General features: G+C 61.1%; 1 protein-coding gene across 2 annotated transcripts in view; it reads left to right on the forward strand.

The window, feature by feature from the left end:
- Positions 1-26,828, forward strand: part of WWP2 (WW domain containing E3 ubiquitin protein ligase 2) — a 31,182-nt gene that overhangs the window by 3,311 nt on the left and 1,043 nt on the right. Inside the window, exons 3-22 of one of the 2 annotated variants that reach the window (XM_058034006.1) lie at positions 192-339; positions 607-725; positions 5,863-6,021; positions 6,687-6,783; positions 11,134-11,393; positions 12,351-12,567; positions 16,503-16,592; positions 16,888-17,062; positions 19,873-19,927; positions 21,415-21,496; positions 21,756-21,884; positions 22,033-22,111; positions 22,226-22,297; positions 22,381-22,469; positions 23,491-23,650; positions 24,684-24,817; positions 24,914-25,054; positions 25,580-25,700; positions 25,979-26,083; positions 26,182-26,278. In XM_058034006.1, the coding sequence (XP_057889989.1) occupies positions 192-339; positions 607-725; positions 5,863-6,021; positions 6,687-6,783; positions 11,134-11,393; positions 12,351-12,567; positions 16,503-16,592; positions 16,888-17,062; positions 19,873-19,927; positions 21,415-21,496; positions 21,756-21,884; positions 22,033-22,111; positions 22,226-22,297; positions 22,381-22,469; positions 23,491-23,650; positions 24,684-24,817; positions 24,914-25,054; positions 25,580-25,700; positions 25,979-26,083; positions 26,182-26,278 (2,529 nt within the window). The remainder of the gene's footprint in view (positions 1-191; positions 340-606; positions 726-5,862; positions 6,022-6,686; positions 6,784-11,133; positions 11,394-12,350; positions 12,568-16,502; positions 16,593-16,887; positions 17,063-19,872; positions 19,928-21,414; positions 21,497-21,755; positions 21,885-22,032; positions 22,112-22,225; positions 22,298-22,380; positions 22,470-23,490; positions 23,651-24,683; positions 24,818-24,913; positions 25,055-25,579; positions 25,701-25,978; positions 26,084-26,181; positions 26,279-26,828) is intronic. The other variant, XM_058034007.1, reaches the window with a different exon arrangement.

A 26,828-nucleotide genomic window follows, 5' to 3' on the forward strand; every position in this document is an offset into this window, starting at 1 on the left:
GCGACAGTCCTGGTCAGGCCTTGGTGCTGCCATCGCTGCCACCAGGAGCGTTGCTCCCTGCTGCCCCTCTCCCGGCACGCTGCTGTGAGTCGTGGCACCCCAAGCTGGCACGGGTGGGCTGGGGGACAGGCAGGGGACAGGGAGGGGACAGGCTGTCTCGCAGGCCTGACCCTGTGCCTGTCCCTGCCCAGTTGTGTCTGTGAAGCCCAAGGCCCAGAGCCGCCCGGCACGCATGAACTGCTACGTGGAGGTGGCCGGTGACGGGCTGCCCAGCGAGACCAAGAAGACGGGGAAGCAGATGGGGGTCTCAGAGCTGCTGTGGAACGAGATCCTCACCCTGTGAGTGTGTGTGAGCCCTGCTGTGGGGCTGGCCAGGGGCCGGCCCAGTGTGCCCTGCTGTGCCACTGGCTGGGGACACTCAGGTGTCACAGAGCTTTTTCCCTTGCAGGGGACGCTGCCAGAGACAGCCAGGCTGGCAGGGTGCTGGGAGGGGGGTCTCCCACTGCCCCACGTCCTTGCCCACCTCCCTTTGCTCCTTGCCTGTGGCAGTGCTGGCTCCTCAAGCACGGAGCAGACCGCGCTGACAGCCCCTTTCCCTCTGTGCAGGAATGTCACGGCTCAGAGCCACTTGGAGCTGAAGGTGTGGATCTGCCACACGCTGAGGAACGAGCTGCTGGGCGCCGCCTCCGTCAGCCTCGGCAGCCTGCTCAAGGGCGGCGGCAAACGTGAGTGTGGGCACGGGGCAGGGGCAGGGCTCGGGGCAGGGCCCGGGGCAGCAGTGGCCGTGGTGGCCGTGCTGGCCGCTGCCCCCGGCAGGGAACAAGGTGCCGTTGTGCGCCCTGGGCTGGGCGTGCCGCAGCCGTACCTGCGTCAGCGGCACCGTGGCGGGCTGGGAACACAAACCCCTCTGCTTTCGCCGCCGTTTGCGGTTGCCAGAGCGGGGCTCGTGACAGCAGCTCCCTCATAAAGGCGGCCATTCAGGGCCGGGGCGGCGCGAGGTGGAGAAGGCTGCCTCTGTCTCTTCCAAGCAAAGCTGCTGAGACACAGACCTGGTATTGAGGGGGAGAGGGGCCTCCTGCGCCCCGAGGGACTTGGGGCTGCTTCAGACCCTCCCCAGTGCTGGGGGCTGGGCTGAGCTGCTTCCCCTGGTGCCGCCAGCTCTGCAGCCACACCGGTGTCCCTGCTGTGCCACCGCAGCACCGGGTGCTGTGGCAGCGAGGGACACACGGGAGCTGTGCTGCCACTGCTGTCTTCCCACGAGGCCTGTGGGGACCTCGACGAGTGCCTGGGGCTGGCGCTGTTGGGGTGTAGCAGCCAGGCAGCCCCACAGCTGTGGGAGCCCTGGGCAGCCTCCCCTGCAGCCGTCATTTCCCGAGGTGTGCAGGGGCCGTGCTGGGCTCCTGCAGCCGCCGCGGTTCCTGCCCTACCTGCACCGCCACGGGGGCACAATTGGCTCTTTCATTCCCAGCCATCCCAGGAGGCTGTGTGGAAAATGAATGGAAAAGGCAACTGGCTGTTCTAGCTTGTCTGTTAACATCCCCCAGAAAAAACGTGTCAGATTTTTCCTTGACACTGCGGGCTGGGAGGGAGGAAGGACTCTTAAAGCTGCAGAGCCTGCCCTCCCTGCCTGGGAAGGTGCTGCCCCTCTGCTCCTGTCTGCCCTCCTTGTCTGGGCAGGCATCTGCTCCCTCCTGTTCTCTGCGGGCTCATGTTGGGCCTTCAGGCTTTGCTGCAGGTCTGAGGGCCAGAGGCTGCTGTGGGGTCCCATGGGAGCCTGGGACATCCTTTCCTCAGGGGCTGCTGTCCTCCTGGAAATAGGGGAGTGTGTTCCCTCTGCCTGCCAGCCTGAGGAAGGGGCTGGGTCAGGCAGAAGGCATCTGGGATTTCAAGCCATCCTGAGTCAGCACTTGATGTGAAGGGCAGTGAAATCCGTGTGCCCCTGTCACTGGAGGGGCCTGGCCCTCCTTTCCATCCTGAGAGGTGCTGTGCCAAGAGTGAGCTTCTGCCAGGCAGCAACCCCTCTTAGCTGGGTTTGTTATGGTGAGGCTTTATGAAAGGTGCTGATCTGTGAGTGTAGCTGTGGCCCTGGGTTGGGTTCCTGTGGCTCTCCTCGGTGGGCAGGACAGTGTCCTCACTGCTGGTGACACCTGTGGCAGCGTGTGCCAGGCTGCTGCTGTCAGCCCTCCTGCCAGGCGTGCCTCACTGCAGGGGGAAAGGTTCCAGCTCCGAGGACTGGAGCATGGGAAAAGAGCTCAGCAATGGGGCCTGAGCTGCCGTGAGCGGCTCTGGAGCGGCAGCCTGGCCGTGCAGGACAGCCGGGGCTCGGCCGCGCTTCCTGCGGCCCCTGCGCTGGCCCGCAGCCCCTCCTGCCTTGCCGGGGATTGGCGGGGACGTGGGGAGGTGGGTCAGGGCCGGCTCAGGCAGCGGCAGGGGCTGGAGCCTTCCAGGAGCCGGGCTGCTCCCAGGGCTCCCATAAAACAGCTCGTTTGCCGTGGCACGCCCCCGGCCCTGAACAGAGGCTGCTCTTTGTTCCCGGGCTCCGGGAGCTGCCGGCCCGGCCAGCCCCGCATCCCGGGCTGTGGGGAGCCCCTGCTGGGCCTGCTGTGTGCTGGGTGGCACCGCGTGCCAGGGCTTCAGGGATCCCTGCTGCGGTGCCCCCGGCAGAGTGGCTGGAACTGTGGCCTCCTGCGGTCCTCCAGGACACCAGCAGCAGTTCCCAGCCTCTGGAAAACTGCAGCTCCACCCCATGGTGGCTGTGATGCCAAGGAGCTGTGCTGTGCTGTGCTGCATGTCCCAGCAGCTCTGTGAGCTGGCTCTGCATGGCCAGGGTGTAATCCCACAAAACTGGCCATCCAGCCAATAGGTCACTAGGGGGGTTGGAGAGGGCCCACCCCATGTCACCTTTTAGAGGAAAGAAAGGTGATGCAGATAATAAAGGTACAGAAACCTGAGGCCCTACTGGTTATCCCTGGCAGATAAATGGAGTGGGACACTGCTTTCTCCAAGCCGCTGGTGGTTGAGGTTGGATCAGCAGCAAAGGCAAAGCTTCCCTGGGGAGGCTTTCATGGGACACTGAAGATGATCCCTTCCCCTAAACTCTGTGTTCCTTCTTGGTTTGGGAATGTCTGTAGAAGGTTTATCTTGCCCCGTGCTTGTTCCTGGAGGGACTGTAGCCACGGCATGGATGGGAATGCACAAAGGCTGAGCCAGTCTTCACCTGCTCGGCACCAGGGAGCTTTGATTCATCCCAGACAAAACCTGGACGATCACATGGAGCTGTTGGAAAGGGGACTGGCCTATGCATCCAGTGGGACTGGGCAAAGAGCTTGGCACGAGGTTTGGGAAGCTGAGACACTGGGAAGCTCATTTTGGCTGTTTGTCTGAAAATCTTCTGGGATGCAGCTGTGGAGATGGAGCCATCTCACACAGGGTGTTCCAGAGGAGCTGCCCATCCTGTGTGGCGGCTCCCTGGGGTCAGACACGTGTGGTTCCTGGGGCTCTCAGGGCTGGGGCTCAGCCCGGGGCCGTTATCATGCCGGCTGCTCCGCCCTCGTTTGGTGGAACCGTAAATCCGCTTAATGGGCTGGGTGGGAATTCCAGCTCACCTCTGCTAAATGGGAGCTCTGATGCTGCATGCAGGGCGCTGGAAGTAGCTGAACTGAGACCTTATTCAGGACCAAATCACCCCCCGACCCCCTCCCAAAATAATAATAATCCCTCTGCCATTCTGGGACAGAGGCAGCCTTTGTGCCGGGCCCTCCGGGGGACCCGCCGTCGGAGCAGCAGCAATGTCCCTTTGTGCGTCCTGCACGCTGCATGGGGACAGGGAGGGGAAGGTTCTGCCAGTGTTTATTTTCTTTAAAAAAGCTGGAGGGGGGTGGAGGGGGGAGAAGGAAGCCGGCTGGGAGGTTCATGTTCACATCCTCCACTTGGAGACACCTTGTCTTTGCGCCCCGGCCGGGCGCCCGCACAATGAGCGCTTGTGCGGCCCCGGAGCGCGGCGCGCGCGGAGGGGGATGGAGGCACCCTGGAGAAAATGTGGATTCCTACGGCTTGGAGGAGCCAGGGGGGAAACAGGGTCTGGATTTGTTCTGGGTTTTGGCCGTGCTCAGTAGCATCTTCTGTCTCTGGCTCTTAAAACTGTCTGTGAGGTCGGTTTCCTATGGAAGCAAGCGGAGTGCCGCTCCGTGAGGCAGAGGGGCAGACCAGGCTCAGCGGGATCCCTTGTTGGATGATGGTGATCAGTGACAGAGCTGTGCCCCTGTTGTGCAGGTGACACCTGCCTTCTTGGCACTAAAAACTGGAAACTTGCCTCAGATCCGTGAGTGCTGCCTGTCCCACAGCCCCGTGTCGCTGCAGACCCCATGTCACTGCATTCTGGGGGGCCTTGGAGAAGGAAGTTCAAGTCCCCATGTGGGACAGCTCGCAGCTAGAGGTGGGACAAGGGCTCTGTGGGGGTGTGCTCCCTTCCTGCTCCTGCTGCCCAAGCCGCACCCCATCCCCGCGTCACACCGGGACAAAGCAGGTTGCTAAAAAATGGTGCCATTGTGTCATGAGCAATCCGTGTATAATAAAAATATTATTTGAGCAAATGAGTCAGGAAGCGTCTGGGCTAGTGTCCCAGGCTGGTGCAGCCAAGATTTTCTGGCCTTCTGTGACGGTGTTTCAGTCTGGCTGGCACTGGCAGGCATTGCTGTGGTGGGGTGGGTGCTGAGGGCTGTGCTGTGCCCCCATTGCCCCCAGGGACCAGCAGAGCCAAGGTGGTGAAGTCAGACTGGCTCACACAGGAGGGAGTGGAGCTGGCAGCTGTCTCCAGGAGCCTCCCAGAACCTTCTCCCATGGCACCCTCTCCAGAACCTTCTGGAATGCTGTCCAGTGCTGCAGCAGAGTGTTCCTGGTTGGGGACAGCCCTCTGTGCTGGTTTTGTTCAGTGGAGTCAATGCACAGGGATGTGGATGGAGGGATGCTCACCACCATGCAGGGCCCCTCTTGCCCCTTGTGTCATCTTAAAGGAGCCCCTCAGTTTGGGAAGGACTTTGAGACATTCGAGTGCATCCAGAGGAGGCAATGAGGCTGGAGAGGGACTGGGAACACAAACCCTGTGAGGAACCACTGAGGGAGCTGGGGGTGCTCAGCCTGAAGAAAAGGAGACTCAGGGCTGACCTCATCACTCTCTGCAGCTCCTGAAAGGTGCCTGTGCTCAGATGGGGTTGGGCTCTTTCTCCAGGCAGCACTGACAGAACCAGAGGACACAGCCTTAAGCTATGCCAAGGGAAATTTAGGTTGGATATTAGGAAAGAGTTTTTTATGGAAAGAGTGATAAAGTTCTGGAATGGCCTGCCCAGGGAGGTGGTGGAGTCACCATCCCTGGGTGTGTTTAAAAAAAGATTGGATGTGGCACTTGGTGCCATGGTTTAGTTGAGGTGTTAGGGCATGGGCTGGACTTCATGATCTTGAAGGTCTCTTCCAGCCTGGTGGTTCTGTGAAATCCCTTGGCTTTCCTGCTGGGATCTGCCCTGCAGCCCCAGCTCTTGGCTCTGTGAACGATGGGGTTCTGGGTGTCACAGCCAGGGCCCCTGGGGCAGCTGCAGCCCCACTAAAGGGGTGAAGGGATCCTGAGGGCTGGTGCAGAGGGATCTTCCTCAGGAGTGGGTGGTGGGACTGGCCGGGGTCCTCTGGCAGGGCTGGTAGGTGTGTGTAGCTGTGGGGCCAGCCCTGGGGGCCCTGAGGGCGTGGGCACATTGTCCTTTGGGATGGGGAGGCCCGGGAGGCTGGCACGGGGCTGGGGCAGAGGAGCCACCCCTGCCAGGCCGGTGCCCCGGTGCTGATGGGGGTCTCTCTCTCCATGTCTGTCTGTGGCAGTGGAGAACAGGCAGCTGACCCTGGACCTGCAGACGGAGAACAAAGGCAGCGTTGTGTCGGGCGGAGAGCTGACGGTGTTCCTGGACGGGCCGGCTGTTGCTCTGGGCAGCGTTCCCGTTGTTCCCGACGGCAGTGCGGGCTCCGAGGGTGAGCGTGAGGGTGAGTGTGGGTGTGAGTGTGAGCACGGGGAGCAGGGTGAGCTCCGGTGCCCCGGGCCAGCACCCACCTCTGCCCCCCGAGGCCCTGCCCGGCGCCGTGGGCTCCCGCTGGTGCAGGAGTGCAATGGGAGCGGCCACAGGCTCCCAGCAGCCTCCCCTGCAGCCGGGGAGGAGCAGCCCTTCCGCAGCCCTCCTCCAGCCTTCCACACCCATCAGCCCCTTCCCTGGCTGGGAGGGCTGGGGAAATGGTGTCAGTGCCTGCTGCTCCACTCACGAGAGCTCCCCGTGCCAGGGCATCTGTGGGGTCATGGGCTGGTGGCTGATCTCTCAGGGTTGCCAGGAGAGCAAAGCTTGTACAGAACAAGGCTTGGTGCATTGCTTTCCGTTGGCTCCTTCTCTTTGTCTCTGGAAAACAAAACCTGTGAAATCTGGGAGCTGTGGATGCAGTGCTGTCCTGGCACTGCCAGCTCTGCAGAGTCCTGTGTTCTGCCAGGGGTGCCGGGCTGTGTGGTGTGAGGCAGGGGGTCCTTGGGTGCTGGGGATCTGTCCTGCAGGGGATGGGGCTGTTGTGCTTTTGGGGCTCCTTTCTGGGAGGTGGGAGGGAGGGAAGGAAGGAGGGTAGGTGGTTCAGCCCTTTTCTTCACCCCTTGTTCTTCCCCCGTGCAGGGTCCCAGGTGCCTGGACGGGACCCCAGCAGCACAGCTGTGGCCACGGAGGGCCGGCACCAACCTCCCAGCACCAACTGCTTTGGCAGCAGACCAAGGTGAGGGTCCCATGCTGTGTGTCAATTGCTGGGGGTTGCTGTGGCTGTGTCTGGATTTTCCTTGTGCTGTGCACCCCACTCCAGATCTCCCAGTGAGCCCCTGTCACACAGCACACGGCAGGGCTGTGCTGGGGACAGCAGAGCTGGGAGTGCAGAGAGTGACTGTACAGCTGGGCTGGGGCTGGCCTGAGCCTCTCCTAAAGTGTGGTGTCTCAAGGAATAGCAAGTCTGTGATGGCTCAGAGAGTTTCCACCAATTGCTCCACTGGCAGCTGAAAAAATCATCTGTCTGAGAATAGGGCAGGCTGTGATGAGGCAAACCAGCAAAGTGGGATCCCTTAAATAGGGATAACGGGAGCCCCAGCACCTGAGCACAGCCCTGGCCAGGCTGGGAAGCACGATGCCCCTCCAGGCAATGGCCAGAGGGAGATGCTAACAAAGGTCCAGGGAGAGCAGGATGAGCGGAGCTGCAGGGAAATAACAGCTGCTTCCAAAGGAAGTGAGCTGCCTGGGCAGCAGGCCATCCTCAGCTGGCTCCGTGCCCTGCCCTGCCCTGCCTCCTTGCCGGGCTGGAGTGGCTCAGGCTGCTCCTTTTGGAGCTGTGGTTACTGAGAGACGTGTCACACTGTCAACATGCAGTTGAATTTAACACCTATTTATATTTCCAGAGCATGGCAGTGGCCCAGCAGCCTGTGCAGATGTTCTGGGTAGGAGTGTGGCTGTGGAGAGGGCGTCTGCAGCCTGTCCCTGGGAGGTTCTGCGTGGCCCAGGCTCAGGAGCACTCTCAGCTACCAGCTTCACACCTCAAGCTCTTCTGCTCCTTCTTTATCTGCTGGGCACACACCACAGTTGATGTTTTTGGCTCAAAAAGTGACCTTGTCTTTCCATGCTGTGTGTTCATCTGCCACCCCAGGAGGGAGAGGGATGGGAATTGGGAGCAGTTTGTGAACACACAGTTTGTGAACACCCTTTTGTGGTGGCTGCTCCTGTTGATTCCTGCTGTCCAGGTGTTGGAGCCTCCCCAGGGATGGGAAGTGCTCAGAGACCCGGCTGAGCTGGGCTTGGCAGGCCCTTAGCAGCTCTCAGGAGGTGCCAGAAAACCTGCAAAGAAAATTCTGGTTTGGGAGGCTGAGCCTGGGCACTGCTTGTTGCCCATTCCCCACTGCCTGCCCATCGGCTGTGAGGAGTTTGTGCCTCAGCTGTCACCTTGAGTGTGGTGAGGTCTGGCCAGGATTGTGCAGGGCACCTTGGGACACCTGCCAGGTGTGCTTGCCATCAGCCATATCCCCTGGCAGCCCTGCTGTGCAAAGCTCTGAGCGAGCTCTCAGTCCATGCTGTACTACCTGAATTTGGGCTGCTCGGGACATACCTACTCAGTTTGATGTGGTGCTGCTCCGTGGGGCAGAGCACTGCTCTCTGTACCCACAGAGGAGGCAGCTGCACGCTCCAGGGTGGAATGTGGGTCCCTTGCACTTGGGAATGTTGTTTGATGGTTGCTGTGTTTATACACAGAGCCGTGTTTATTTTCTTGGGCTTGGTGATGGATGCTGGCAAAGTCGCTCAGCGGCAGGATGGGAAGAAAAGGGGCATTCTTTGCTCCTCAGCTATTTCCACACTGTCCCTGCAAGGGAAATTGCTTGGTCAGGGCTTCTCTTTCTTCTCCTGAACAAATGTCATCTTGGGATTTGCTGCTAATCTTGGTGATTGGGTGTGAAATTCCACAGCCGTCTGTGCAGGGAGAGAGGGAGCTCTGGCTGAGAGCTGGGCCATGGGTGCCACAGCCCCTGTTTGTGGATGCCCTGGCACAGGGTGCCCAGAGCAGCTGTGGCTGCCCCATCCCTGGCAGTGCCCAAGGCCAGGTTGGACAGAGTTTGGAGCACCCTGGGATAGTGGAAGGTGTCCCTGCCCATGGCAGGAGCTGGAACGAGAATGAGCTTTCAGGTCCCTTGGGACCCAAACTATTCCATGCTTGTCTCATTTGGGTGCTGGGGGATGTGCCTGCCTCCCCCCTTTGGCAGGGACAGGGGGAATTTCTCAGCTCTGTGTTTTGGGGGCTGTGCTCTCGCTGCCTGCATGGCACTGAGGCTCTCCTGGTTGTATCCCAGAGCTGGTGCCCTGCTCCCCAGAGCCAGTGCTGGCTCCAGCCTGTGCTCTGCCCTCCTCCTCCTCGGCCACAGCTTGGGCTCTGATGTGCTGAGTGAGGCTGAGACAGGCTGCCACCTCTGCTGCATCTCCTGAGGGACCCTCTGGCCATCCCAGCTGCAGATCTGGCCATTCCTGAGTTTCTTGGCTGGGGTCCGTGTTGGCCACCATGGCGAGGGACTCTGCCTTGGCAGAAGGGGAAGAGGAAGGGTTGATGTCACCTGGCTGATGCCACTTTACTCTTTGGCATCATCTGCCCCAGCCCAGGAGGGGCAGTGGGGCAGCCAGCCAAGGTCCCAGAGTCGATGGGGGACAGCAGGGTCTTGTCCCCAGTGTGGGGCAGGGGCTGCCATCCACACACCCCTGTCCATCCCACCCTGTGTTCCATCCGTGCTCTGCCTGGCTTTTTCCTTGCTCCTCTTTTAGCACACGCTCCCATCCCGCCGTGCTCTGTGGCCTCTCTGGGTTTGTTTCCAGTGTCTATTAAAAGACAATGCCCAGATGGGAGCACTTGTAGGAGGGCTGGGCTGGCTAATTCAGGCTGGTAACCCTGTACCGCCGGCTGGCAGCCTGGAAACATCCTGTTTTGGTTTCTAAAAACTCCCTGGACACTTCTGAGCTCATCTGTGCTGAGGAGGGCAGGGACCAGCCCATCCCATGCTAGAAAGGTTGCTCCCAGTGGGACAGGCTGGTGGCACCTGCCTGCTCTCCTGTGGCCAGGGCTTGGGGGGCTGTGCTGCCTTCGGCCTCCCCATGGGGGGAAATGTGGGGAGAGGTCCCAGCCAGCTTTTGGGAGGGAGGTGGGTGGTACCAGTGTGCTCTGCTGAGCCCTGGCAGTGAGGGGCCCCCTTCACCTCCTGATGGGGCAGAGGAGCCTCTTCTCTCCCCACAGATGCCCCATGTTGCTGGGTGCTGGTGGCCAAAGCAAACCCCAGCACGGAGCTGTGTCTGGGGGCCAGCTCCGTGGGGGTTTCAGGGAATTCACTGTCTGAGGAGCCCCTCCAGGAGCCCCTGGCTGGGGGTCTGTGCCTCACTCAAGTGGTCACAGCAGCTCCTGCCCTGCTCGTGGCCCTCATGTAATCTATTTTCAACAATTCTCCTGCTTTCCCATGTCTCCTCCCAGTCCCAGCCCTGCCATGAGCTGCTCCCCAAGGAGAGAGCTTTGGAGCGAGTGGGAGGGCTCCAGTTGCTGGAGCTGCTGAGAGTGGCATGACTGATCTGTGCCCTGTAGCTGCCAAGCTGCTGTCCCCTCCCAGCACCAGCCCTGAGACTTGGGGACAGTCTGTGGGTTTTGCCCTTTTAAGGTAGATTTTGGCTGGGAGAAACTGATGTCCTTTTCCCTGCAGTCTCTACCCTCTGTGGTTGCTGCCTGGGCTGCCAGCCTGGCTGGAGGTGCCTGGGCTCTGCCTCTGCTGCTCAAACCCCCCAGATTTGGGATGACAGCATCTCCCCTCCTGCCCTGTCCCCCTCCTTGCTCACAGGAATGAATTCTTAAGGTGAAACCCAGCTTTTTCAGGAGTGCCTTTGTGCTGCTCTGGGGGTCCTGCATGGTCCAAGGCAGTGAGTTTGCTTGGGGGAGCTGCAGGTGCTCTGCCAGGGAAGGTTGGGCTGCCCTGGCCATGGAGAATGGTGGCAGGTGAGCTCCAGGGTGGCAGTGACCCCAGGAGATGGAGCAGCTGCACCTGAGCTGGTCACAACTCGTGCTGTGATTTCAGCTCTCACCTTTCCTGACTGCTGGTTCCCTCCTTTTCTGGAAGCCACAGCTGTCCTGGGAGCACCTTCCTCACCTGCCTGTGGGCGAGGCTTGGAGCCAGGCACGAGGCACTGGAGAGGGTCCTCACCATGGTGCAGGACTCGGGGCTGGTGTGGGATCTCCTGGGATGGGGCAAGCTGGGATCCTCTCTGGTAAGCAGCTGTCTGGCTGTGAGCATCCAGGGTCACTCCTTGGCATGTGGAGTGCCCACCTGTGAACAAAGCAAGGTGGTGTCACCCAGGTGACCCCTCCATGGCTCTCTGCCACCAGCAGGTGTGTGCCAGGACTGGGGGCAGGTCTGAGCAGGCAGCATGAGCAGAGGCACAGAACCATATCCTGGCCTTCCCAGGGGACACGGGTGGCTGTGCTGGGTGGAAGCAGCAGGAGCCCAGGTGAGAAGGCAGCGGTGGTGTTCCCCATGTGATGTCTCTGACCTGCTGTGCTCCTCCCTTGCAGGACACACCGACATGCGGCCGGAGCAGCGCGGGGAAACGCGGGCAGCGGAGAGCAAAGTCCCAGTGCCAGGAGCCGGCACCGGCAGCAGGCCAAGAGCTCGCAGCACACCAGCACAGCCAGCAGCATGGCCAATGGCATGGCCACCAGCATGGCCAACGGCGTGGCCAACGGCGGGGCCACCAGCATGGCCAACGGCGTGGCCAACGGCACGGCCACCAGCACGGCCAGCGGCACGGCCACCAGCATGGCCAATGGCACAGGTGACCATGGGAGGTGGGGGCAGAGCTCAGGGATATTCACTGGGGAGAAAATGAGTGCTGAGATTCGTAATGCATCTTGTAGTGCCCAGGAATTTTGTCCCTGTGCATTGGTGGGTCTCATTCTGTCTCTTCGACAGAGCATCTGTTGCTCTCCCTTCCATGAGGGTTTATACTGCTTTTTCCTACGATGCTTCTAAATGTTTGGCCTTCCCTAACAGTTTTTTACCTTTCTCAGCTCTAGCTCCTGGAAATATGTCTGCATCCCTCACTCTTTTGTTCCTTGTTCGTGGATTTTTATAAAGCTTTTGTTTTACCACTCCAGCCAGGATATCTTGTACCAAAGGTCCTCCTCAGCTGGGCTGCCAGGTCTCAGGGTTTTGGTATCCAGTAAATATTCCTCTAAAAAATTCCCTTTCAATTTTTTGCTCTGCATTTTCCTCCTCAACAGTTTTCTTTGTAGTTTTTCTTTGCTCTGTCTCTTCCCTTTTCCAAAGGTTCAGTGGAATCCAGCAACGTTTAGCTCTTTGCAGTGCTGCTGACTTGTGGAGCCTGGGTTTCACTCTGCCTCAGGGGAGATGCTGTACCCACTGTTTTGGAGCTCCTGCTCTCTCCCCAATTTCCCATCTGGGATGCAGCATATTTCCAATGACAGAAGAGACCCTGGGCACAAATGCAAAGCATCTTATGGATGGAGGCGATGGCAGTGGTTCCCAGAGGGGTCTGGGTGAAGCAGGTGCTGCCTTTGCTGCAGGCTGGCAGCGCCGAGAGTGCCATGCTTGGCTTGTCACCCACCACGTGCTCTGTTTGCTGGGAAGCTCAGCCAGCCCTGGTGCCCTCCCCGTGCTGCCCTGGTGCCGTCCCTGTGCTGCCCTGGTGCCCTGCCCATGCTGCCCTGGTGCCCTCCCCGTGCTGCCCTGGTGCCCTCCCCGTGCTGACCTGCTCCCTGTGTCTCCGCAGTGAACGGGGACGCCGTGGCTGCCGTGGACATGGATGAGGACAGGCCGGCAGCAGGGCCCAGCGTTCCCAGCCCGGCGGCGCCTGGCACGGCCGAGGGCTCCCCTGCTCCTGCCCCGCCTGCCCTCAGCGGCTCCAGGGAGGCAGAGGAGGCGGCCTCGGGCTCCAGCGCCCCCCCGGCCCGGGCAGCCGTGCTCGCCCTGGATGCTCTGCCCCCCGGGTAAGCTCTGCCCCCCGGGTAAGCTCTGCCCCCGGGTAAGCTCTGCCTGGGGCACTGCTGTGTGCTGGGAGCAGGGGCTGTTTGAGGGAGGGAAAGAGCTGCCCCAGGAGCTGCTGGTGCTCAGTGGAACAGGGAGGGTCTGGGGCAGGTGCTGGGGATCCTGTGCCCCTTTCCTGGCACAGCTGGTGCTCCCTGTCCTGCCTGCTGCCCAGGACTCTGGGCTGGGGTCTGGCCTGTGCCCACTGGGTGTGTGGGGCACTGAACAGTTTGGGGTGGCATCTCTGCCCGTGGAACAGCAGAGCCCTCTGCTCTCAGGGGATCAGTCAGAGGGAAACGCACAGGAGACTGAGTGTGGATTTTGAGGGAACTCCCACTGAGCAGGAGAGCACAGACATGCTCTGGGGACACCACAGAGGCATTGGCCACTGCTGGGGACAGGACCCTCGAGTTGTGGTGCTCATTCTCCCTGGTGCAGATGCTGCTCATCCTCCTCCTCCTCCAGGGGACGTTGGGAAGGGGTTGGAGGGGAGTGGGAGCTGCTGGCTGGGGGTGGGGGCAGCAGTTGGGGTCGGGCTCAGCCCCCCGTGTGCTGCAGCTGCACCGTTCTCCCCGTGTGTCAGAGCGTTCTGGAGGGTGGAACGGGCTGTGGTGGGGATGAAGGGAGCTGTTTGTTTTGCTTTGGCTGGGGCGATGCCTGGAAGGTCAGGCCCCGCTCGCGTGTCAGTCACAGGTAATTAGGGTTAACGGCTCACTGTGCCTTTATGCACCAGTGTGAGGGGTTCTGTTCTCCTGGCCTGGGCGCTTCCTGTTTCCAGGCAGCTGGAAAAGTCCAGTGCTCTCAAAAAGGCCTTTATTCCAGCCACAGCTTATGGCCCTTTCTGCTCCTACCAGGTAGACTGAAGGTCTCCTTCTCCCCACCTGGGGTTGGAAACAGGCTGTTGTTTCTTTGTGGGACGGGGAAGCCTGCAGATAGCTCTGGGTTCCAGAGGCTGCAGGCACTGCTTTCTGAGACACACCAGCCTGGGTTTACCTGGCCCAGCCACATGGAAAGGTGGCCCTGTCCTCCTTGCCCATCTCCTGTGGAGCTCACACCAGAGAATGGGTGTGTCAGAGCAGGGAGGAGGATAAAGCTGTTGTGCTTTGGGAGCTGGATGGAGAGGAACACTGAAGGGATAGTGAAGATTCTCCAGGCTGAGCTCCTGGGTCTCTGGAGACACCTTTGATTAGCACCTTCTGTGCTGACTGTGGGATCTGTAGGGGCAAAGAGGGCAGCATGAGTTGTGCTTGTGCTGTGCTGGCCTGGGCAGGGGACAGCAGAGATCAGGGGCTTCCCAGGTGAAGGACAGCAGGGAGTTGAATGCATTGAGGTCTCCACGTGTAAGCCCTTCCAGGGAGCTGCCAGAGCAGGTCCTGGGCTAACGGGGATTTGCTGAACTGGATTGCACAGCACTGTGTCCCTGGGGTGGTGTAAATGAGCTGCTGGAGTTCTGAGCCCTGATCCAGGGAGGCTGGTTTTTGGCGGGCTCCCCTCACCACGGAATTATTCTGACTGGTGGTTTGGGGCCCAGCTTGGGAGATGGGGCTGCAGGAGAGCCCCTTGCTGGGCTGGCTGTGAGAGCACTGCAGGGCCCATGGGGGTGGCTCCTGCCCTGCCTCTCCAGGAGCAAAGTCCCCTGCAGAGCTGCCAGGCACGTCCCTCCCGAGCCCTGCCCTGTTCTGAGTGTCTCCTTCCTTCCCTGGGAGCGTGGGGAGCACTCTGGAGAGTGGCCCCAGCCTCCCTGCTCATTCTGGGCTCTCACAGACACTTGGGTTCATGTGGGGATCCCGAGCGATTTGCTGTGCTCAGATCTCTGTGTCTCAACATCTGCCCCAGGTGTGGCGGCTCCAAGGCATTCCTCACACAACTGGGAGTCTGTCCTAGGGGCTGGAAGGAGTTCTGAGTGATTCCAGTGCCCAAAGGCTCCCTCTCATCCCCTGGGCAGTGTTCCCTGTGGAGCCAGCAGTGTGTGTGGTGCTTTGGGGGTCCCAGCTGCTGGGCTGCCAGGCTGGATTGGCACCGAGGGAGGGGAGGGGGCTGTGGGTCCTGTCAGGGATGATCCGTGTGGGACAGGCAGCGGGTGTGAGGCACAAAGAGGCGCTTTATGCTGCTGGCACAGCCCAGGGCTGTGGTTTCTTACGTAAGGAGGGCGTTTTGTTTGGACTGCAGGGCTGCCTCAGCTCTGCCACTTCCACTGCCTGTGCCTCCTTGCATCCATGGCCACCGAGAGCCTGTGGGCAGCTGCAGGAGAGCTGGCAGGGACTGACTGGCATGCTGGGTGCTTGGTGCTGCTTGTGGGGAGAGCTCCCACTGTCCAGCACTCCCAAAACCATGGATCTCCCATGCTGGGGGCTGTGTGGAGCTGGGCAAGGTGGTCTGAGCAAGGATGGGTTGTCCCCATCCCTGAGTGGCAGCAGTAACCACAGTTCATCACCACAGGCTCAGTGAGTGAGCCAGCCCTCAGCAGATTCACTCCTCACATCACCCAGGAGCTGCTGGTGAGCACTTTGTCAGCTCATAAGTGTTTTTACAGGGGGTGAGGTGGGGACAGGGTACATCAGGCAGTAGCTGCCACCCCCAGCAGCTCTCCCCAGTCCCACGTGGCTCTTTGCAGTCGTGAGTGCACCCAGAGGGATCCAGAAACCTGGAGGAATTCCCATCATGGGAATTCTGGTCTCTACAGCTGCAGGAATGGTACCTCCCAAGTCCTCAGAGCTGCATGGATCAGAGCATCTGTTGTTAATGAGACTGGAGGGGCTGTCCAGGGCAGTTCCACTGCTCTAAGAGTGCCTGGACACCTTCTGTCATCCATCTCATGGGGCAGACCTGCTCATGTCTTAGGGCACCCCCGCTGTGCTGATTTTCTCTTTAGAGATTTCACTCTTGTTTCACCTGTGCTGTGGTGATGGCATTGCTGTCCCTGGAGCTGTGGTGATGGCACTGCTGTCCTGTCCATGGTGATGGCACTGCTCTCCTGTCCGTGGTGATGGCACTGCTGTCCCTGGCTGTGGTGATGGCACTGCTGTTCCTGGAGCTGTGGTGATGGCACTGCTGTCCCTGGCTGTGGTGATGGCACTGCTGTTCCTGGAGCTGTGGGGCTGAGCTGGGATGAGCCCAGGCTGTGGGGCACCAGCACTGGGAGCAGCTCCATCCCTAGGGCTGCCTGCTGCCTGCCAGCCTGGGCTGGCTCCCCTGCTGCCACACAGAAGCTGGTGTATTAATTTCCTAGAGCTTTTTGTGGTGATTAATTGAGACAGATGATTGAATGGGAGAGAGCCTGTGGGAGCACAAGTGTGGCAGGAGAACACTTTATCTGTCAGCAGCTGCTGGCTCGCCTCCTCTGCTGCAGGATAAAAGCTGACAAGAAAGCATGGGCTGCACAGAGCATTCACCTTTGCCAGGGAGAATTCATGAATGAATTCACACAAAGAATGGCTGCAGCGTGGCCCTGTGAAGCCAGGCTTGCTGTCACCTGGGCTGTCCTCAGGGCCACCCCAGCCCGTGGCCACACATGTGTTTAAGCTGTGGCTGTCAGCAGCAAGCCCAGGGCTGCAGGGAGGGATCCCAGCCCCAGCTCAAACACTCCCCTTTGAAGATGTATTAGGAGAAACCAAACAAACACATCAGAAACACAGGGCATAAAACTGACCCTCTGTGAAATGCTGTGCTGACCTTTCTGGGGGAAATTAGGAGTTTATGCTCCAGTTATGCCTGTTGAGGAAGCAGAGTGCTGCAGCCCCTCTCACAGTCTCCATCCAGGAGAACGTGCCGTGCAGAGCTGTCAGAGAAAGGCCGGATCAGGTGTGAGGGCCTGGGCTCCCTGACCCAGCAGGGGCAGCACGTGCATGTTCTTGGTGCCAGCAGTACCCCCTGCCTCATGAGTTTGCTTTCCTTGCAGGTGGGAGCAGCGGGAGCTGCCGAATGGGAGAGTCTACTATGTAGACCACAACAACAAGACCACGACGTGGGAGAGACCCCTTCCTCCAGGGTAAGGGGCTGGGGGCTCCAGGCCTTGGCTCGGTCACTGTCTCAGAGAGGTGTTCATGGCATCCTGGTGGGAGCTCCACTGCTGTCCCAGCACCCTGTCAGGCTTCGTGTGCCCTTGCAGGAGCCACTGGAGCAGTTACTCATGCTGTGTGTTTCCTTTTGGTGGGTCCTGGTCCAGAAGAGCCCCTTTCGGTGTGAGAGCAGTGGTTGTGGAGCTGGGCACGGAGCCCTCGTGTCGGAGGGTGGCAGGACCGAGCGGCGTGAGCCCCACAGTGACAATTCCTTGGTGCTTTCAGGTGGGAGAAGCGCGTGGATCCTCGGGGCAGGTACTACTACGTGGACCACAACACCCGCACCACCACGTGGCAGCGCCCCACGGCCGAGTACGTCCGCAACTACGAGCAGTGGCAGTCGCAGCGCAACCAGCTGCAAGGGGCCATGCAGCACTTCAGCCAGAGGTTCCTGTACCAGGTGAGGGCCAGGCTCTCACCTGCCTGGGAGCCACGGGGCGGGGAAGGCGCTCGCTGGGCTCTGTGGGATCTGTGTGAGCTCAGAGCAGTGCCTGGGTGGGAGCTCACGGGCTCTGAGCTGCCTGCAGAGGCCTCGGGGCAGTGACTTGCTGCTTTTTATAAACCAGCTTGCATGGCCCTCAAGGGTGGTGGGAGGTGTCCTCAGCAGCCTGTTCCCAAGGTTTCTCCAGTGCCAGTGTGGCCAGCCACACGATCTGCTGTGGCTCCCATCAGACAAGCCTTGCTGCTGACCTGTGGGGCTGCAGAACCTGTTGTTGGAGATGAGGGAGCTGAGGGAGCCTGGTGTGTGGCAGGACAGGAGGCTCTGGGGCCTGAGCTCATCACTCCCCAGGTCTCTGTTGGGCTGAGGACAGCCTGGCTGGGTCCTGGAGCTGCAGGCCCGGGGTACAAGTGGAGAGGCCTGCAGGAGCCAGGGACCAGAGAGTGCAGGGAACGAGCTGGACTTGCCACCATCCTCCTGCTTCTTTTGCTGCTTCCCCCATTCCTGGTTTGGGCTGAGTGTTTGCATTTCCTTGCTCAGGGAATGGTCTCAGCCATTCTTTTCCTGGGCAGGGACCACACCTGTCCTGGCCATACCTTCGCCATGGATGTGGTGTGGTGCTGGTGTCTGTGGGCTGCAGGGAGAGCAGTGCCTGGGACAGAGCCAGGCTGGAGCAGCTCTGCCTCCTGGAGCAGTGATCCGGCTCCATGCAGGGGTGAACCTGCACTCGAGCCAGAGGCAGCTGAACAGCTGTGAGGGAAGGTGGACAGTGTACAGGGACCAACTTCTCACTGAGTTTTACCTCCCCAGAGAAAGCCAGGAGTCCCAGCTGGCACTGGAGTGGGATCCATCCAGGAGCCCAGCTGCTCTCTGGGAAGGGGTTAGTGCAAAGTGCTGTCAGTGTGGGACACAGCCAGGGCCAGCTCAGCCCCCTTGTCCCCTGCCTGTCCCTCCCTGGATGTCTCTCCAACCTTTCCAAGCCTCACAGGCAGAGCTGGACCCCAGTGCTGTGCTGGCCCTGCCTGCACCAGGGGCTCCCCTGGGAGGGCTCCCACCATAACCAGCAGGGCTCAGGGCTGTCCCTCCTCCCTGCCAGCCCAGCCTGGAGCTGCTCCAGGCTCTGCGACTCGCCCTGGCCACGCTCCGCCGAGGGAGGGACTCAGGCTCCAAATTTAGCCCGATGAAACGATTGTACTTTTTGTTTGGAGCTCTGCTGCCAGCAGTGATGGCTCCTGCTCTGCCTCCTGCCCCACAGGGGTTTTCTGCTTGACTTGCTCCTGCCTCCAGCATCCCTCTGTCCTTGCTGGAGGGCATGGCAGGGGGCTGATGAGCAGTGGGGCAGAGCCTGGGAAAGGCACAATTTGGGGGGCTCAGGTGGAACCAGGGACTGCTCTCCCGGCAGATGCCACATCCTTTGCACAAAGGGTCTCTGGCACAGGGACAGGTTGTTCCCAGGGGCTGTGGGGAGCAGCAGGAGCTCTGCCCTGGTAGCTTTCATTAGCTGTTTTGAGGTGCCAATGAGGTGGTACCCCATGGCACACTCAGCTGTCTGTGTGGGCAGCCTGTCCTGGCAGGGAGGGAGCAGACACTGCCCCAGTCTGAGCTGTGCTGGCCACACCAGTCCTGGCACAGGGGGTTGGTACAAGAGACAGAGCTTGGAGAGGGGCACAAACTGTGCCAGGCCATCCTCCGGGTGCTGGCTGCCCCGAGCTGTATCCACCCAGGCTTTGGTGCCTTTCTGGGAGTGGGGGGCCCTGGCACCCCGAGGGCTGCAGGCAGCAGGGCTGGGTCTGGCTGTGTGTGCATTCCTTGTGCCCAGGTGACTCTGATCCATCCCTGTGAGGGAAGCTGGGACACAGCCCCTCTCCAGCAGATGGGTTTTTACCTTTTGGGTAATGATGCATTTCTCATTTAACCATTAAAAACACTTCCAGCCCCCTCCTGCCCCGGGCCCCGGGGACCCTCCATCCCCAGCAGGGCCGGGGCGGGGTGTGCAGCCCCGGGGCCTGTGCCCGCAGAAAGGAGCTTTGTGGGGCCGGGGGCAGTCCCGGTGCCCCAGAAAGGCGCTTTGTGGGGCCGGGGGCAGTCCCGGTGCCCCAGAAAGGCGCTTTGTGGGGCCGGTGCCCCAGAAAGGCGCTTTGTGGGGCCGGTGCCCCAGAAAGGCGCTTTGTGGGGCCGGGGGCAGTCCCGGTGCCCTCAGAAAGGCGCTTTGTGGGGCCGGTGCCCCAGAAAGGCGCTTTGTGGGGCCGGGCGGGGGCTCGGAGGGCGCATCCCGCACCGGCCCGGCCCGCGGAGGAGGGGGCCGCCGGCCCGCCAGGAAGCGCGGGGCGTGGACAGCGCTTGTGGGAATGATTTCATTGGAAAGGCCTGCGATATTTTTTCCCCTCTTGTGTGTGGTTCTTGGAGGAGGCTGGAGGTGTATGTGCAGGGGACGCCGAGCAGCCGCGCACGTCCGGAGCCCTCCGGGCCGTCCCGCTGCCCTCGGCCGGTGCAGCCCCTGCCCCTGCCCCACTGCCCCTTGGCTGCCCAGCCCCTGCTTAGGCTGAGCTTCTGGGCTTTTTTTTTTTTTCCCAATTTATTTTTTTATTTGCTTTTGCTTTTTTTTGTTTCTTTTTTTAACCCCCCTTGAGTGTGCAAGTTTTTTTTTAGTTCCCTGGGAGCAGTGGGCCAAGGAGAGGCGAGTGGAAGCGGGGCCGGCCGGCTCACCTCCGTGCTCTGCTCCTCCAGCCATCCCGGCTCTGGGGTTTATTCCGTGATTTTGCTCTCTCTAGTCCTCCGGAGCCCCGTCTGACAATGATCCTCTGGGGCCCCTTCCTCCCGGCTGGGGTAAGTACTGCTCTGCCTCACCTGGCCCTGCATGGCCCCCGGGGACACTCCTGTCACTGGACCAGGACCCTGCCCGTCCCATGGGATGCCAGCAGCTCCCTCACCCCGTGCCTGGCGGTACTGGGAAGGGTGAAGGGTGGCCATGGAACTAGCACTCCTGTGCTGGGCTGCACGTGGGACTGACTCTGCCTGTGACTAGCATGATCTCTTATGTGAAATTCAGCTTTTCTTCCCCTGCCTTCCCCTTTTCCTGGAGGAGTTCCCAGCCTCTCTCAGCTGCTGAATGCAGAAGTGCTTGTGATTGTTCTTTGGGACGGGGAAGATCCCCAATTTGGGGGTGGAAGTCCTTGCATGTCCCTGGACCCAACCTCTGATGAGCCGGGATCTGTTCTCTGCTGTGCTGCCTCCTGGGATGCTCTGCCTGGCTCTGGAGCAGGGCTGGGAGCTGGCAGGAGCAGAGCTGGTCATCCCCAAATGGCCCAAGCATTGTGTGCTGGGTCATTTTGAAAAGTCCCTGTGCCACCCCCAGGACAGAGAGAACCCCTCCATAGTGAGAGCATCCCTGGAGAGGGCAGGCTGGGGTGCTTGGGGGTGCAGCTGGGCTGTGCTGAGCCAGGGAGAGCAGGAGAAGGGTTAAAATTGTGGGAGCTAGGAGCAGGACAGAGGGGCCAAGGCTGCTCAGGCAGTCTGCAGGGGCAGTGTCTTTATGGGGGTGGTGGTGGAGCCCCTGCTGGGTGTCCCCTCTCCATCAGCGAGGAGAAGGGACCTGTCCCCAGTGCCAGCTGGGCAGGCACAGCACCGTGGTGTGGGGGCTCCCAGGATGGATGGGATCCCTGGGGTGGATGCAGTCCTGGCCATAATCTGGGGGCTGCTGCCCACAGTCCAGGAGTGAGATGGAGCGAGGGGCTGGCACTGGCCAGGAGGGGACAGGGAGGTGCCAGGGTGTCCCTACCTGCATGGTGCGGGGCTGAGCATGGGTGAGTGACGCAGCACATGGACGAGGAGGAGGAGGTGTGGGGCACACACAGTGCCAGGGAGGCAGGGGGTGTGTGCAGGGGTGGCTGGGTGTGTGCTGGAGCTGTTTTGTGCCTGTGTGCACACAAGGAGGGAGTGTGTGTGTTCACACACGTGTGCACTGGAGCAGAGCCATGCAGGCAGTTTGGGAAAGCACCTTTGGATCCATGTGAGGGACACTGCTGCGTGTCCCAGGAGGGGCTGTGTGTGCCATGAGGGTGTGTGGCTGAGCACAGCCCCTGGCCTGGCCTGGCAGCACGGTGGCAGCGCTGGCCTCTGCCCTGGCACCTCCTGCACCCTGGCACTGCCGGGCTGAGGCAGCTCGGGCACGCAGAAGGAGTGTGGGGTTTATCCTGCCTTTTCCAAATGAGCCAGGGAGGTGGAATGGGGGAGCTGACAAGTTTCCTTTGAGCTGGGCAGGGGAGGGCTGTTCCCAGGACTCCAGCTAACGCTTTCTCTGCCTTTTCTCCTAGAGAAGAGACAGGACAATGGGCGAGTGTATTACGTGAACCACAACACCCGGACCACGCAGTGGGAAGACCCTCGCACGCAGGGGTAGGTGGCTGTGGGGGAGCAGGGTTTGGGAAGGTGCAGTTCTCCAGGGACTGGCTGCACTGAGGCCATGTGTCCCACAGAGGGAGGGAGAAGCTCTGACAGTGCCGTGGCCGCAGTGCTGCCCAGGCAGGACTCCTCTCCCGGGGTGCGGACAGTCGCTCCCCAGTCCTGTGCCATGATCCTGCCTTGTGCCTGGCACAGAGCTGTAGTTGAGGGGGGGCCCCAAAGGCCTGTCTGGTGAGCCCTCCCTTGCCAGCAGGATGATCCAGGAGCCGCCGCTGCCGCCGGGCTGGGAGATGAAGTACACGAACGAGAGCGTGCGCTACTTCGTGGACCACAACACCCGCACCACCACCTTCAAGGACCCGCGCCCGGGCTTCGAGTCGGGGTAAGCCCTGAGCAGCACCTCTGGGGCTCCTGTGGGCTCTGACCGAGGAGAGCTGCGCCCCAGTGACCCTCACCCCACCTGGCTCCTGACGGGGGCTGCTCGGGGCAGGGCAGCACGGGGTGTGACCGGGGCCCTGCTGCTTTGGCAGGAGCAAGCACGGCGGCTCCCCGGGCGCCTACGACCGGAGCTTTCGCTGGAAGTACCACCAGTTCCGCTTCCTCTGCCACGTGAGTAGAGCTGCTGTGGGCAGCTGTGTGGGTGCCCTGAGCCCTGTGGGCAGGTGTGGGTGAGAAGAACCGTGCCAGCCTCACACAGCCCTTTGCCCTTTGCCCTGCCTGCAGTCAAACGCGCTGCCCAGCCACGTGAAGATCAGCGTGTCTCGGCAGACGCTCTTCGAGGACTCCTTCCAGCAGGTAGGGAGGTGGGCAGGAGTGCAGCTGGCCTGCAGGAGTGCAGCTGGCCCCAGCCATGGTGACACTGCCCTGCTCGTCCCCAGATCATGAACATGAAGCCGTACGACCTGCGGCGCCGGCTGTACATCATCATGCGCGGGGAGGAGGGTCTGGACTACGGTGGCATCGCCAGGTGAGCGTGGCCTGCTGGGCCACAGGGCCATGCCCTGCCTGTGCCCTGTGTCCTGTGGGGCAGCATGAGGCAGCTGCACTCAGGGCTCCCAGCCCCGGAGCACAGGAATCCAGGGGCATTCAAATGGGCACTGGCTTTTAGGAGTGGTGGAACACCCTGAAAGGATCACCCCAGCCCGTCCCTTGCAGTGAGAGCACAGGGGACCCAGCTGGGGCTCCCCTGCTGCCGCCAGCTGTGGGGGCAATAGGCTGAGTGGCCTCGTCTCCCTGCAGCAAACAGGCCCTGGTGTTCCCAGACAGTCAGTGTGTGCCAGGGCAGACAGGGTGTGATGTGGTTTCTGCAGCCCTGCTGTTGCCCTGATGATGTTACCACAGGGCATGGGCTGTGGCTTGGCTAGAGGGGGTCCTGTGTCCCTATGAGCCCCCTCTGGCTCACCTGGGACATCTCCTTGGAGCTGGGTTGGCGTGTCCCTGCCCGCTGCCACCCCACGCTCACCTGCTGCCCCTCATGGGGCTGCTACCCCGGCTGCTGCTCCTGCTCCACCTCTCTCCGTGTCCTGCCAGTGGTTTTACCCTATGGTAGGTTACGTCATGCTGTTCTACCACAGGGTAGAACCACGGACAGGATGCCGGGGCTGCCTCCACGTCCGAGGATTCCTGTCTGCCTGCACGGCCGGGGGAGCAAAGCCAGGATGGTGCTGGCCCGAGCTTGGCGTGGGGCTCCTGGGGCAGTGCGTGTGGAGGGACTGGGTGCACTCAGGGTGTATGTGGGGGGGGGACAGCCCAGCTGGGACTGTGTGTGGCACTTGCCGAGGTTCCCGATGCTCTGAGTGGGGCCTGCAGCGAGCTAGCATCTCCAGAAACACTTCAGAAACCCCACACAGCACCCCGGGGAGGGGAACAGCCTTGCCCAGTCACACCAGTGCCCAGCACCTGCCTGAGGTGGGCACCCACTGGTGCAGGGACATGCACTGTCCCCTCCCTGAGCTCCTTGTCACCGTGTTCCCCTTGTCTCCTTGCAGGGAGTGGTTCTTCCTCCTGTCCCACGAGGTGCTCAACCCCATGTACTGCCTCTTTGAATATGCAGGCAAGAACAACTACTGCCTGCAGATCAACCCTGCCTCCTCCATCAACCCCGACCACCTCACCTACTTCCGCTTCATCGGCCGCTTCATCGCCATGGTGAGAGCCGGGGTTGGCACCAGGGGTTTGTCAGGGGGATGGCACCAGGATGGCACCAGGGGTTTGTAGGGGGGAATGGCACCAGGGGTTTGTCAGGGGGATGGCACCAGGGATTTGTGTCCCCCTGCAGAGCAGGGGACAGGGTGGTGAGCAGGGCATGGGGCAGCTCTGTGTGCCGTGGCTGTGCTGGGCTTGGCACTGCTGCCGTCCCTGAGCCCCTTCCTGCCCACGTGTGGAGCAGTGGGAGATGGGCCTTTAAGGGGGTGCCGTGGGGTGGTGCATTTTAAATCCACTGAAAGGCTGTGGGGCCAGAGGAGACCTGGTTTCCCAGGATTGTGGCGGGGATGGATGGCTCCAGGTCTTTGGCTGTCACCCCAGGTGCTGTCGGGTCTGCAGCTCCAGGGACTATTTTTAGTCCCAGCAGTGTGAGATTTTCCAGCTGCCCGAGCTCCAGAGCAGCTCCTCCCGTTTGTGTGGGATTGCTCAAGGCCAGTGTGCCCCGGGCTGGCAGGGGGGCTGCTGGGCTCCCCCAGGCTGGCAGGGTCCCTGGCCCGCAGCCCCACGGGCAGGGTGTGTGTGGGGGCGGCCCCGGCCCCGCTGTCCTGCCCTGCCCTGCCCTGCCTCGCAGGATACCAATAAAACCCCAGACTATTACTCACCGCTGGGCCGTTCTAGACAAGCGTCTGCATTATTTTTGGCTGCCTTTGCCTCGGGGCTCCTGGAAGCCAGGGATTCAGGGAAGCCACAGCACAGCTCTGTTTAAACAAGTGCTCTTAATAGAGCTGTGAGGGGAGAGGGAGATGCAGTGGAATTTGCCGTGGGGAGGGAGAGTGGCTGCAGCCCACCCGGCCTGGGAAGTGCTGTGGGGGCAGCCCACCCTTGCCCTCCATGTGTGCCAGCCAGGAGCAAGTGCCATAGCTCAGGAGGCCCTGCATGAGTCCCTTCTGCCCCACGGCTGCCTGGGGTGGAGCATTGTCTGCCCCAGGGCTGTGTCCCAGGGTTCCCCGTGACCTGGTGTCCCCTCCCTGCCCAGGCTCTGTACCACGGGAAGTTCATCGATACCGGCTTCACGCTGCCCTTCTACAAACGGATGCTGAACAAGCGCCCGACGCTGAAGGACCTGGAGTCCATCGACCCCGAGTTCTACAACTCCATCGTGTGGACCAAGTGAGTGCCCTGCCCTCCCTCCTGCAGAGCTCTCCCCACAGCCCCTCCCTGCTGCTGGGTGCCTCCAGCAGAAATCTCATCCCGGTGTTCCCCCAGGGAGAACAGCCTGGAGGAGTGCGGCCTGGAGCTGTACTTCATCCAGGACATGGAGATCCTGGGCAAGGTGACCACCCACGAGCTGAAGGAGGGCGGTGAGAGCATCCGTGTGACGGAGGAGAACAAGGAGGAGTACATCATGTGAGTGGCTGTCCCCAGGGTCCTGTCAGGCACCCGCCCCCAGCGGCTGCAGGGGTGGGACCGTGGGCCTTGGGACGTGGCCGCTTCCCTGGGCTACGTGGCTGTGACAGGCCCGGGCTGGCGCGACTGGCCGAGCTCTGCTGCGGTCTGGATTGCTGAGGGCTGGGCAGTTGCCAGTACTTTCAGGAAAAAGGAGAGGGGAGAGAGGCTGAGGCTGCTTTCCCATCCCGTGGCTGTTCCCCCTGCCTGCCTGGGGGCTGCCAGGGCCAGCTCAGCTCCAGCCAGGGGATGTGGTTTGCATCCCAGGAACTCCTAAGGCCACTCTCGAGGCTGAGTGCTGCTCACGGGTTTGGGGGCAGAGACAGAAACCCAGCAGTGGGAATTGAGGGGAGCCCTGGTGCTCTGAGGGAGCCCCTCTCCCATTCCCCACACTCCCGGGGCCCTCCCTGCTGGTGGGAGGGACCCTGGGCTTCCCCAGGCCAGGCCAGCGGTGCTGGCTCTGTGCCGACCCCTCTGCCTCCCCAGGCTGCTGACGGACTGGAGGTTCACTCGGGGCGTGGAGGAGCAGACCAAGGCGTTCCTGGACGGCTTCAACGAGGTGGTGCCGCTGGAGTGGCTGCGCTACTTCGACGAGAAGGAGCTGGAGGTGAGCTGGCACCTGGGCTGGGGGTGTGGGTGGGAGGCGGCACGTGGTGACCCTGCTCATGCTCTGTGCCCATCAGCTGATGACAGCCCCGGGTGTTGGGTCTGGGGTGGCTCGTTGGGTCCATTGGCAAGAGAACATCCCGTTGGATGGGAGGAATTAGTGCCAGACACCTCAGTGCTGGCACCTGGGCCAGGTGAAGGCTGGCACCAGAGGGGTTGGTGCTCAGAGCACAGGTGCAGGGCTCTGTCTGTCCCCTGCTGAGTGTCCCCTGTCCCCAGCTGATGCTGTGCGGGATGCAGGAGATCGACATGAACGACTGGCAGAAAAATACCATCTACAGGCACTACACCAAGAACAGCAAACAGATCCAGTGGTTCTGGCAGGTCAGTGTGAGCCCAGCTGAGGGCGTGGGGTGCCCGGGCAGGAGCCATCCTGCAGGGTGGCACCAGGATCCCACTCAGCTGCTGCGTTCCTGCTGCAGGTGGTTAAGGAGATGGACAACGAGAAGAGGATCCGGCTGCTGCAGTTCGTGACGGGGACCTGCCGCCTGCCCGTCGGGGGCTTTGCTGAGCTCATCGGTGTGTCCTGGGGGTGGCACCTCCCTGTCCCTGTCCCTGTCCCTGTCCCTGTCCCCACACAGAGCTCACGGCAGCACAGAGCAGCTGTGAGATCTGAGCACGGTGCTCTGGTCTTGTGCCATTTCCACACACGTTCCTTGGCCGTGACCAAAGGGTCCCACCAGGGTTAACTTTGTTGGGCTGGTTTGTGATCTCAGTCTGAATGAGATTGGATTTCTGATTCAATTTTCATTCTTGTGCGACAAAGCCTCTTTTTCAGAAAACCACAGTGTGGTTCCACTCCTCCTTTAATTTACTGCTTTTTGGGGTCTATACCAGCCTTTCCCTGACTTTCCTGGCATCTGTGTTAAGCCAACCAGCTTGCTTAACCCACTCAGTTGTTCTTGCTGGCATATTAGCTTTTTCCACCCCCTGGAATCTCTCCAGCATTCCTACTGTGTTAAAAAGCCACCTCAGTGACTCAGACTTGCTGTGCCAGGTCCTTTAAAACTCTTGGATGGACTCGCACAATCCTCAGGGTTTACAGATCAATGAGTTTTACCACTTGGTA

This window comes from Melospiza georgiana, chromosome 14 (assembly GCF_028018845.1).
Source record: "Melospiza georgiana isolate bMelGeo1 chromosome 14, bMelGeo1.pri, whole genome shotgun sequence".
Lineage (NCBI taxonomy): Eukaryota > Metazoa > Chordata > Aves > Passeriformes > Passerellidae > Melospiza > Melospiza georgiana.